The sequence below is a fragment of the Aedes albopictus genome, chromosome 1 (assembly GCF_035046485.1).
Source record: "Aedes albopictus strain Foshan chromosome 1, AalbF5, whole genome shotgun sequence".
Taxonomy (NCBI): domain Eukaryota; kingdom Metazoa; phylum Arthropoda; class Insecta; order Diptera; family Culicidae; genus Aedes; species Aedes albopictus.
Window position 1 is genome coordinate 234690055 of NC_085136.1, and position 13338 is coordinate 234703392.

General features: G+C 40.9%; 1 protein-coding gene across 2 annotated transcripts in view; it reads left to right on the forward strand.

The window, feature by feature from the left end:
- The window catches only part of LOC115267050 (kinesin-like protein Klp98A), a 146926-nt gene that overhangs the window by 116067 nt on the left and 17521 nt on the right, over window positions 1-13338 (forward strand). For both annotated transcript variants that reach the window (XM_062846439.1, XM_062846440.1), the window contains exon 4: window positions 2565-3238. In XM_062846439.1, the coding sequence (XP_062702423.1) occupies window positions 2565-3238 (674 nt within the window). The remainder of the gene's footprint in view (window positions 1-2564; window positions 3239-13338) is intronic.

Sequence of the window (13338 nt, forward strand, 5' to 3'; positions counted from 1 at the left end):
ATGCTAAAAACACTGTTTAAACCACATTTTTAAATAGTGGTGCACGCCAATAGAATGATAATTATGTTTTATGAAAGAGGATAACAAATTCGACCACTAAAATCCAATTAACCGGCGCCCGTAGCCATTGAGAGACTAGCGCGCACTAGTGAGACACTAATGCTCTGACGGGTGAAGCACAAGCAATGCGACCGGGTGGGAGACTACCGAGTGCTACGATGAGTGGAAAAGTTTTTTTTAACGACCGAGTCATTAGAAAAATGTATGAAACACTTGAAGTGACTCATTCAAATGTTGCATGAAAGTGTATCATTGAAACGAAATTGTACGCCCCTGGTGCCTATTGTTGTGGTATGCGATTATTGATCAAAAACAGAGAGAAACGATAGTTTTCATATGTTTCCCAGCAAATTTGGATAGAAAACTAACGTTTTGAAACCGTTCATTAGATGGTACGATCATATTGACCGTCCAGTTCCAAACTGTTCACGACCGTTCGAAACAGTCGGCGTTTCAAACGGTCGGTGAAACAGTCGGTGACGGATTTGACAGCAGAAATGAGTGAGAAGGATTTCGCGCGCAAACGCGTTTTCAAAAACATTCAATTGGTGGAACAAGGACAGCTAACTAGTCGCCCTGATCAGCTGTTGCCGGCAGCCAAGCCGCCAGCTTTTTGGCGCGGAAGTCGGGGGGTGTTCAGATGTAATGTTTATCACTCAACAAATTTATGAAATATTTTTTTCGCAATAAATGTTTTAAATGTTTTAAAGTGAGGTTCAATAAATGCAATTTATATTATTTCCAGGATAATTGCTAATGTTTGTTATTCTGAAGACCTATACGTTTGAAATAATGATGTGCTTGAACAAATTTGCTGATTAATTATTTTCTGTAGAATACATCGAAAATCCCCTCGATAATCGACGACTGTTCTGAACAGTTTCACAAACAGTCGGGATAATCCAACTTTGAACTGCATACACAATATTTTTTTGAATTAAGGCCTTTTCTTGTGTCATCACAAAATGGCTTCCTCAGAATCATCATCCAAATTCAACTTTACACAGTATTGCACTAATACACCTACGTAAGAAAATCGACGCTTACCTTTTCTCTAAAATTCTCCACTTCACGCAAGATATTTGTAAAAGAAATATAGAACACACTATTCCAATTAAACTTCTCTTTCGAACTATCTATGCCACAAATAAATATTTTCACTCAAACTTGAAAATCATATAAATTTGTCTTAGCCGCACCAAGAGTTCGATGGCAATGTTTACCACCCACGACGACGGCAGCAGCGCGTCGCGACGGTGCCTTCTGGCGCACAATCATCGATCATTGAACGCAGTGATGTCGATCTTGCGGGCCAAATCATCAATAAAATCAATCAAAATCATTGAAATGGTCAACTCAAATTTATAGATTATGCGTCGTAAAATCGAAAACTATTCTTCGAATGATTATTGTTGTACTTTTAATCACACATGATAGTAATAAAAGCCCAAAACTTTTATTTGTGAAATCTCCTCCGCACTGTCCGCCAACACTGCTGCTGCTTGCAAACATCAACAGCGGAAGAGCATGCCAAGAGTATTCGATCATTTTTAGCTTATTACACATAAAATCCAATGTTTTTCGTAACATTGAGACGTGTTTGATTGTGATTTAGCAAAACTGAGTAGTGTACTGCTTGAATTGCTTTTAAAGGATTCGTAATCTTGTAATGTTTACATTGGCGGAAGCGAGACAAAGCGGTGCTATTTTTGTTTGTTTGTTTATGGAACAAATGTAAAAAGGCAACACCACTACTGTTGCGCTCGATGATTGTTAGAAATAAGAATCGAAAAAGAAGTGCTGAAATAGGAGTGATACGGGGAGTCACCTTAATTTACCTTATTACCACAACGATCGGCACACTTACCCTAGCATTTACTTTGTTTTTGATGCATTCACCACAAGTTCGAACTTTGCTGGATCGCGTTTCTGAGTATACAGCTCTGTCACCTCTGCCACCGTTCCAATGTTTATGCCATCCAAAAAACACACAAATTGATTGGATTTGAAAATCGTACATCGGCTGTTGAGTCCGGCTTGTCGCACAGCGATATTGAAGGGTAGGCCTAGGGGTTCATTCAAATATTACGTAACGCAAAATTTGACAATTTCAGACCCCCTCCCTCCCCGACGTAACAACTTTTGTATGGAAAAATTTGAAATTTTGTATGAAGCGTAACACAGTGCTAGACCCCCTCCCTCCCCCCTTTGCGTTACGTAATATTTGAATGAGCCCTAGGCATGAGAGTCCGTCACTTTCTTCGCACATCGCTTTTTCAGTCGGTGCTTCTTCTCCCGAAAGAGGCGGGTCTGTTGTTTCCGCTTCTGTTTGTAACGTTCCACATTCTGCCGGGCTTCTGCTATTTTGTTTTGTAGTTACATCGTTTCAATAAACAGTAAAATCAGTTTTTTTTTTCACGGAACAATAGTGCAGAGAGTTTGCTGTTTCACAATATTCTATGGTTAAAAACAGAGTTAATTCTCATTTCTATGACCTTTTCCAGGTGAAACCACTATTGGCACAGCAGAAGCACCCTACCCGCAGGATATCGTCCTAAACGGAATCGGCATCCACCCGGAGCACTGTCGAATCGTAATCGACAATGGAAACGCAACAATCTGTCCGAACCCGTCCGCCACCTGTCTGCTCAACGCCAACATCATCGAGAATCCGACGGCCATTAGCCAGGGAGATATCCTGCTGCTCGGTCGGACCAACATGTTCCGCTACAACAATCCGGCAGAGGCGGCCAAAATGCGACAGGACAACAACCACGCCCAGCGATCATCGCGTCTAGACCTGTCCCGACTTTCGCTCATAGCCGCCTCGCGGGAAAACCTCTGCAGCAGTTTCCTCAGCGACGACGACAATGGCGTCATTTCGTCACCTCAGAATCCTCTGCGCTTCCGGCAGTACACCCCCAGTCGGGAAGACACCGAACTGCAGGACGAACACCGAAAAATTCTGCAAACTATTGAAAACGCGCTTAAACAGTTAAACCTGGAACGGACGCGAATGCACGAGCAGTTCAAGGCGAAGATTAAACTATGTCGCGAGGAGTTAGAGCGACTGGAGAGTACCAAGCGGGACAAGCTGATGATCCTGGACTGCCGGATAGACGAACTGATGGCCCGCCGCGAAATGATACTGTGGGAGAAGAGCAACGAAAAGACGCAGGTAAGTGGTGTTGTTGGCGGGAAGTAATCTATTGCTGGAAAAGTTACCGAGTTATTGGTTCAGTAAGGTATACAAATTGTAAGCTTGAATGATCGCAGTTTGGCAAGGTTCTATACCATTTCTTTGAAAGGAGATTGCCCAGAAATTATTTCTCGGAAACCCCATTTCTCGAAAAAAAAAAATAGTTTCCGAAATAATCCATTTCCCAGAATGTTCCATTTCCTGATGTACATATAGGTTCCAGAAGTGGAAGATTAGCTGATTTTATCATCCACCTGTTACATACACTCCCGTTCAAAAGTTTGGGGTCACCCCCTCAAAAACATGTCATTTTTTTGGCCCATATCTCCGTCAATTTGCGTCCGATTTCAAAACCCTAGGTTTCATTCAGAAGATAATAAGTCAAAGAAACTTTGAACATGATTTAAAAAAAACTTTTTCAAAAAATTTTGTATGTAAACTTAACCCAAAGTTGCCAAATTTTCAAAAAAATGAATATAAACTTACGGCAGTGTCGCTGGAAGTGGGGTCGACCAAATTTTAAGATGAGAGCGGTAATATGACCCATTTTCTATTAGCTTTCAACTGCTTTTTACAGAACTTAGCTAAAAAATCTAGAAAAAAAAGTTATTAAGTAAATTAATCCTTGATGTCATCGACCAAAAGTTTGGGGTCACCCCTCAAAATGATGTATCGACCAAAAGTTTGGGGTCACTATCGTAAAACATGGAAAAGTGATTTGTTGATATCTTTGTCATCTTTCATTCAATTTTAATTCTTCTTGGCTTATTTGAAACAAAATGAATGATACTTACTGCATAGACATTGAACCACACATATTTGTTGAAATTTACATACTAAAACTTAACGTAAAGTTGCCTCATTTTTTGAAGCGTGGTAAATTGTGCTAACTTAACATAACATTTGTAAAGTTGCCTCATTTTTTGAAGCGTGGTAAATTGTGCTAACTTAACATAACATTTTTATATACAACAATCGTTAAATACGTTAAGTTAAAGACATCAAACGTAAATTTGGTTAATTATCTTTGAAATGAGCCAAAAATAATTAAAATTGAACTATAGATGACGAAGATATCACCAAATCACTTTTCCATGTTTTACGAAAGTGACCCCAAACTTTTGGCCGATACATCATATTGAGGGGTGACCCCAAACTTTTGGTCGATGACATCAAGGATTAATTTACTTAATAACTTTTTTTCTAGATTTTTTAGCTAAGTTCTGTAAAAAGCAGTTGAAAGCTAATAGAAAATGGGTCATATTACTGCTCTCATCTTAAAATTTGGTCGACCCAAGTTACTTTGACTTATTATCTTTTGAATGAAACCAAGGGTTTTGAAATCGGACGCAAATTGGCGGAGATATGGGCCTAAAAAAATGACATGTTTTTGAGGGGGTGACCCCAAACTTTTGAACGGGAGTGTACATACAGTAGGGCTCGCGAATCGTATGTACTCTTTTTCGTTATTTTGTTTTATAACCCGCTCTTTCGTATGTTGAAAGACCATTTTGAACCAATATTTATGTGCATTATAGATAGTATTGAAACTGAGGTCTTATCTGGAATTTGAAATCTGGGAACTCATCTGGTCACTGGAGCTACATTTACAATCTGGGATCTCATTTGGAATCTGGTATCCAATTTGGAACCTGAGATGCACCCTCGAATTTAGAATCTGGAATTTGGGATCCAATCTGGGACCTCATCTGATACTTGGAATCGAATCTTATCTTTAAATTGCGATCTCATTTAAAATTTAGAACCTGGGAATTCATCTGGTCACTGAGATCACATTTGTAATCTAAGATCTCATGTGGAAACTAGGACGTAATCTGGAATCTAGAGTCTAATCTGGAATCTGAGATGCAATTTAGGATTTGAGACCCAATCTGGATTCTCATCTGAAATCTCGGAACTCATATGGAATCTGGGAATTTGTATAATCGCTGGAATCCCCTCCGTAATTTGGAATCCAATCTGAGATCTTTTTTTTGTATCTGTATTAACGAGATTTTTAGCCCTACACAGTTGAAAAATGTTAAATCATATAACCATGTAACAAAAGGATCCCGTAATTTTCAGTCTAGTTTCTAATATGGAATCTTGGAATTTTAAAACTCATTCGGATTTTATGATTCAATTTGGGATCTGATACCAGATCTAGGATTCACCAGAGTTTTGAGATCTAAGGTACTCTGAGATCTAATTGGGAATATGTGATCTCATCTGGAATCTGGAAACTTATATATGGAATCTAAGATCTGAGATCAAATCTGTAATTCCAAAGGAATCAGATTTTCATTAGGATTCTGTGATTCTATCTGGATTCTGGATCTCGTCGGAATTTGGTGAGTAACAGAGGCTCTGGATCTCATCTGAAACATGAGATATGTGCGATCCATTTAGGGATCACATCTGAATTTTGGCATTTCAGCTGAAAACTGGTTTCCGAGTATTGTGTTGTTCTTTGCTGTGCATTAGTATGGGACAAACATCAAATTCTCGCTCCAGTCGACTTTTTTGATTCCATTTAGGTCCCATATGAACTGTGCAAAATTTCAGCGCAATCGGTGAAACTATAATTTAGCGCAAGCGGTGCAAAGTTTTCATAGGATTTACTATGGGAAAAGTTACACTTTCAGATAAAAAATCCCAGAGGTCGCCCCTTGTCTCCTTAATTCAAATCGATCAATGCTTCTTGTAGAAAAATCATTTATGAAACTTTCCTTCGAAGACCGCAAAACAATTGGATGCTTGTGGAAAAAGTTATTGATTTATTACCGATTAGTGATCCAACGACCGGCTATTTGTTTTATTTTATTAGCAGCACTGTAGCTGCTACCTTGGTTGCTGCTGTTTCTGGGGGTGGTGATGCCTCCCGCCACCCCATGCGACAACGGCAACAGCAGTGCTGCTGATAAAACAAAACAAAAAGCCGGTCGTTGGATCACTAATCGGTAATAAATCAATAACTTTTTCCACAAGCATCCAATTGTTTTGCGGTCTTCGAAGGAAAGTTTCATAAATGATTTTTCGACAAGAAGCATTGATCGATTTGAATTAAGGAGACAATGGGCGACTTCTGGGATTTTTTGTTTGAAAGTATAACTTTTCCCATAGTAAATCCTATGTAAACTTTGAACCGCTTGCGCTAAATTATAGTTTCACCGATTGCTCTGAAATTTTGTACAGTTCATATGGGACCTAAATGGGATCTAAAAAGTCGACTGGAGCGAGGATTCATTTTTTCCATACAAGCGTGTCCCATACTACTGTGCATGCATTGCTCCTGTAGGGGTGAGTATGACAGCATAATCGATCGCGTTCGCTATTGTCTCGAGTGAAAATCAAAACAATAGATGCGTGGGTGTTTAGTATTCAGTATTGTGTTGTTCTTTGCTGTGCATGCATTGCTCCTGTAGGGGTGAGTATGACAGCATAATCGATCGCGTTCGCTATTGTCTCGAGTGAAAATCAAAACAATAGATGCGCGGGTGTTTAGTGTTCAGTATTGTGTTGTTCTTTGCTGAGTATTGTGTTGTTCTTTACAGAGAAGAACATTATTCAAGACAATTAGATGATCGGCATTGAACCACAAAAACCCCACAACAATTGATGAGATCTTTCCAATATTATTTAATTATTTATAAATAAGTCTACTTCAGTATGTTTATTTTATAATTGCATATAAGTTGAAAATTCGCTATTTTCAACATCCTTTCATCTATTGGAAGATGCTTCAGTTCTGGGCTCTTTCTAAGTTGATGAAGGGATTTATAAATGCTTGCAAGGACTTGGCCAGGTGTGTGGAGCTGAGTGAATCTATGACATTGTAGATAGTAGCGACATCAGCAATGTCAATGGAAATTCAACTTTGCAACTCCATCCAAGATTTGTGCAAGTATTCATGCTATGCTATGCTATGCTATGCTATGCTTCAGCTGAAAACTGGTTTCCAATCTGTGGTTGAAGATCTCTTGTGGTATCTCATCTGGAATCTGGGATGCAACCCCGAATCTTGAATTTGAGATCCAATCAGGTAGATCCCTGGAGTTTGGAATCTCATCTTTAAACTGGGATCTCATCTCAAAATTGGGACCTGAGAATTCATCTGGTCTGGATCACAATTGTAATCTGAGATCTAATCTGGAATTTAGAATATAATCTGAAATCTTGGAATTCATCTGGAATCTGGGATCCTATATAGGAATTGAGACCCAATCTGTGATCTCATTTGGAATCTTACCGTGGATCAGGGAACTCATCTGGAATCTTGGAATTTTATAACTGATTTGAATTCTGTGATTCAGTCTGGCATCGGATGCCAAATCTGGGATTCAGCAGGGTTTTGAGATCTAATATATATTAGATTATATAATCTGAGATTAAATCGGGAATATGGGATCCTATTAGAATCAGGAACTCAACTGGAATCTGGGATGTCAACTAGAATCTGGAAACTCACCTGGGATATGTGCAATCTAATCATCTATATGCTGGGATATGAAAACTGATTACCAGATTGTGATTAGAGATCTTTTTTGTGATCTCATCTGGAATTTGGGGTGCATTCCCGAATTTGGAATCTAAAATTTGTGATCCAACCAGGGTTCTCATCTGGAATTTGGAATCCGATCTGGGATCTCATCTGAAATCTGTTTTGTTTTCTGGAATCTGGGATCTTGTCTTCAAAGGAGGATCTTATTGAGATTTTTTTTCATCCAATTTGGAGTCTGGGAACTCATCTGGTCTCTGGGATCACATATGTAATCTAGGATCTCATCTGTAATCGGGTATCCAATTCAAGATTTGAGATGTAATCTGGGGTGTGAAATCTCATCTGGGATCTTGTCTGGAATCTGGAATTTCATTTTGAAATTGGGATCTCATCTGGAATATCGAATCTGGGAACTTATCTGGTCACTCTGAAATCTTATCTGGAATCTGAGATATCGTCTGGAATCTTGAATCTAATTTGGAATTTATCAATCTGGGATCCAATTTAGGATTTGATACCCACTCTGGGATCTCATTTAGACTCTGGGAACTCATCTGGTCACACGGATCACATCTGTAATCTGAAAATTTGAGATCCAATCTGGGAACTCATTTGAAATCTTATCTTTAAACATTGAATTTCTTTGGATCACTGAATTCTAAAATTAATTTAGATTATGTTATTAAATCTGGTGTCTGATGCCTTATCAGAGATTCATCAAGATTTTTAGATCTTATTTAATCTAAGGTCTAAACGATAGTACGGAATCCCACCTGGATTCAGAAAACTCATTTGGAATCTAGGATCTCAATTTGAATCTGGGAACATATCCGGAATCTAAGATCTGAGATCAATTGTGGGATCCCATCGGAATCTGGGATCATATCTAGATTCCTGGATGAGATTTGAACATGGAATTTGACATCCAATGAGAGATCTCATTGAGAATGTGGTATGGAACAAGGAATCTCAATCTCCTCTGAAACGTGGGATGTGCAATCAAATCAGGGAGCACATCCGTAATCTAGGATCTCATCTGAAAACTGGTTTCCAATCTCGAATTAGAGATCTATTTTGGGATCTCTTCTGAAATATGGGATGCAACTTCGAATCTCAAATCTGGAATTTTAGACCCAATCAGGGATCTCATCTGAATTGGGGATCCCATTTGGAATCTAGGATCATATCTGTATTCTAGAAATTCATCTGGAATCTAGAATTTTATCTGGAATATAAGATCTTGTCTTAAAACATGGATCCCATCGGGAATCTGGGATCCCATTCGGAGTCTTGAAACTCATCTTGTCACTGGGAATACATTTCTATTCTGAGCTCCAATTTGGGATTTGAAATCCAGTTTGAAATCTCGTCTGGAGCTTGGGATCTCTTCTAAAATCTGCGATCTGAATTTCATCAGGGATCCAATCTGGGATCTAATCTTGAAATTGGGATGTCATTTGGAATTCGTAATCTGGGAACTCATCTGGCCACTGAAAAAAAGGCCCGTATATTTACCTCATTCCATTCATATTCACTCCTACTTACAGAAGCGAGTCGAGAAAAATGCAGCAAACGGTTTGTCCTAAATGTAAACGCAACCGCATCACCAGTGGTAAGCGATTTGCAAGTCGCTTGGCATTGTATTCGCTGCTATTCGTTCGCAGTTTAACCCTTCAGGAGGACGCGCGCCGTTGTAAAAAGTACAACATTCTCGAAAAACCTCGCTCTTTGTGAACAGCGCGAGTGCGATGTAGTTTTGGTATCCAACAAGCGCGCGTCTTTAAAGGTTAAATAGGAAGCGAATAAATAATTGGTGAATAAGAATTGTGATGAATGACGTGGAGCTATCGAAGCGGTTATTAAATATTATCATACTTCGAAGAGAATTCCTGCAAGTATTGCATACATTTTTCGAAAACATGAAAAAATCGTATGCACTCACGAATTCCATCGCCGGTCGATCGCTAGCGATGCGAATGAGAACGAGTGAATATTTTCCGAGTTTGCAGCACTGGGATCACATGTTAATCTGGGATCTCATCTGGAATCTAGGGTGTCATCTGTAATCTGGTAACTTATCGTCAAGATAAGAACTGGGAGCTCATGTGGAATATTGAATTAATTTGGGGTTTTGGTATCTTAAAACTTATTTGGATCTGTGATTCGATCTGAGATATGATACCCGATGTGGGATTCATTAGGCTTTGGATCTGGAATCTGGCAACTCATTTGCAATATAGGATTTCATATGAACCCTGGGATTTGATCTGACATCTTGGTTCTAAACCGGTATCTGGATTTAACTGGTGTGAATTTCTGTACTACAGTTTCGGCCGATTGCCGCAAAATTGCCTCCAGCCTATTTTGAATGACACGTGCTTGCCGCTCGGTTGCTGCGATGCGAAAGAGGGCGATCGTCGGCGACGCGGTCTTTCCAGTCCGACCGGCTCGAGTTTTCGTGTCGCTGACGACCGACGACGTGCGCGTCGCGACGCCGCGAAGTCGAAGTTCGATGATACGCGAATGCTGACGATTCGCATCTCTGCGCATAGGGTGCTAAACTTGTATGCCACATCTTCCTTCTCCTCTCGACAAAAATCACAAAAAAAGTTACCATCTCCCAGCTACATATTGTATACGGCCTTCATATGTGTTTGGAATATTATTTCGTCAACCTATTGATTTACCAAAACACAGTGAAATTTAATTGATTCTAGGCAAACCCACTAAGCCAATAACAGAAACATTTCGTTGCTAGAATCTCAGACGATCTCATGATCGTAAGAGTCGTGTGCCAGTTATATTCATGAATTTAACTTCTTCGCTGTTAAAATTTGCTTCTTCGAGGTCCATTTTTTGAATAAACCTGCACTTGTTTCTCACTTGCAGAACACCGGAAGGGCCCGTTCGCATGGTTGGAACCAGTGTCGCGAAGCATCAGCGTACAAGTCACAAAAAAGCTGATAAACACCAAGCTTGAATCACCCTGTCTCTGCGGTTTCTGATTCGCTCTCTCTACAGTCGCTAACAGCAGAAAAGACAGAATCCCATCATAGTCACCCGGTCACCCTTGTTTTGCTACAATCATCCTGACTTGGATACGGCTCATGTGAGTGTCATGACCCTCTCCGTCGCCTCAAGCAGATGCACGCGCAACAGCATGTAAAACTATGCATGTGTATTATCACAAGCACGGTACTACGTCATAAATCCTATTCGTTTTGCATAGCTCAGTTTAAACGCACACATTGAACGCACCATGCAGTTCGCCCTGGCTACGGCAAACGCTCTCACTTCGCCCGTTATGCATCGTTGCTCACACTGAAAAACAAGAGAACTCAAATTTGAGTATTTTTAAACTCACTTTTGAGTTCTATTTTGCATCCTGTTTCATTCGCTCTTTTTATTGTTGTCAGAGAGTGAATAGCAAAACAACTCAACTTTGAGAGTTCGATGCGGGAAGCCAAAATTGAGTAAGTGACATAGTACCGAAAGTTGAGTAATTTTAACTGACGGTTGAGTAAAAAAAACTTTGACGCTAGGTACTTTGGCCGTATACGCCTAAATGCAAACTACCTACCTCAACATCGACTCTATCAACTCAAAATTGGCTTCCCGCACGCAACCTCAAAGTTGGGTGGAATGAACTCACTTTTGGGTACTTTCGTTTCTCCGTGCAGGGAGATTGATTCTCTCGCAACCCGCCTGAAGCATACTCAGCAACTGCTATCGCTGCAAAGCTGCGAAGGGTGGAACCCACAACATGTTTGTCATTCCAGGCGTGACATGCTAGCTGGTTCGCATCACCTTGGGAAGGGTGACTCCAGAAAGCGGTTCAAGTGATTGTCTCGTGATGGTCGCGATTATTCGCAAGACTGGTTGGAACCACATCTCGTCATTTAGAGACGACTATGGTTTGACCAAATGCATAAATGGGAATCATGTTTTCATTATACTCCTCCATTACTGCATTACTATGTAGGTTGAATATCGACTCTTCCTTCGCTCTATATTGACATTTAATCATAACGTTACTCAGGATGCTTCTTCCGCCTTCGCTTGTCCTCACTAACCATAGATTTTAATTAAGCTTCGGGATCTCTCTAGTTGCTGTCGAGGTTCTTCTTCTTTTTCTTTGTGGCTCTTGGACTGCTTCTCTTCAACTTTGTGTTCTTGGAGCACATTTACAGTTTTAATTTGAAAAGGAGTATTTATTAATGTGAACAAAGCATTTATTTGAGAATCCTTAAATATTCCATGCACGGATTTGTTTGAAACATAATTATTCTGACGATTGTCCATGTTTCAAAATGCCCGTGTTAAGTGATTCATACCTAACACGATTTTTTTTTTATAAAATGAGAAAATCTGCAACAGATACCCAAGAGGTTGTTCCTTGGGTGATGTGGGGATCGACCCACTAAAAACTCATTCTCTCTCTTCCTTACCTTCGCGGTACGCCCGTTAGGGATGACTTCGAGAAGGGGTACACTCTAATAGTAAGCGTTCCACCAGCTACCGCCTTAAGTTGTTCACTCTCCCCTGGAGGCTCGGGTCCTGGCTAGTACATAGACTACCCATTGAACTCAAGCTCCTGGATGGGGAAGGGGGACCAACTCAACTAGCTGTTGTTCGGCTCACCATTTACTCTGTAGTTCAAGTACGATTCGAGAAACCGTGGAAGTAACGGAGTCCCACTTGTCCACCCCCATACACATCCTTTCAACAATGTTGTCAGGCGTGATATCTCTACCGCATACCTCCTGCATACTCGACCTTTGCTCCACGAAACGTGGACATTCAAAGAGCACATGCTCCGCGGTCTCCTCGCAGTCTGCACACTCTAATCATGCGGGGGAGCCTGCGTGTCCGAATCTGTGCAGATACCACCTAAAGCACCCATGGCCTGACAGAATTTGAGTCAAGTGAAAATTCACCTCGCCATGGGGCCTGCTCGTCCACTTGGACACGCTCGGTATGAGCCTGTGTGTCCATCTACCCTTGCTGGAGGAATCCCATTCGCTCTGCCACTTCAGCATAGACGAGGTTCTGGCGATACGCCTCGCGCCTCTTATGCCGCGTCGCTCGAAGCATTCTTCATCCTCTGCCACCACTAAAGCTATGGGCATCATGCCCGCTAGCACACATACCGCGTCCTTTGAGACCGTGCGGTATGCGCTCACCACCCTAAGGCACATCAGCCTGTGGGTACTCTCAAGTCGCTTCACGTTTCGGTTAACCACTAGCGCCTTCGACCATGCAGCGGCGCCATACCGTAGTATGGAGACCGCTACTGCCGCGAGCAGCTTACGCTTACTCGAGACTATTGCCGAGCTGTTTGACATTATCTTTGACAATGCCATTATCGCCATGCTTGCCCTTTTGCAGGCATATTCTATGTGGCTTCCGAATTTCAGCTTATCGTCGATCATGACCCCCAATTGCTTCAGTGAGCGCTTAGAGTTGATCGTGCATCCGCCTGTGGTGACCACTGCCTGCTGTTCAGACTTGCGGTTGTTTTGTGGTGCGCGATTGCCAAATGTCTCGACCTCATCCAATCCTCCACTATGCCAATTGC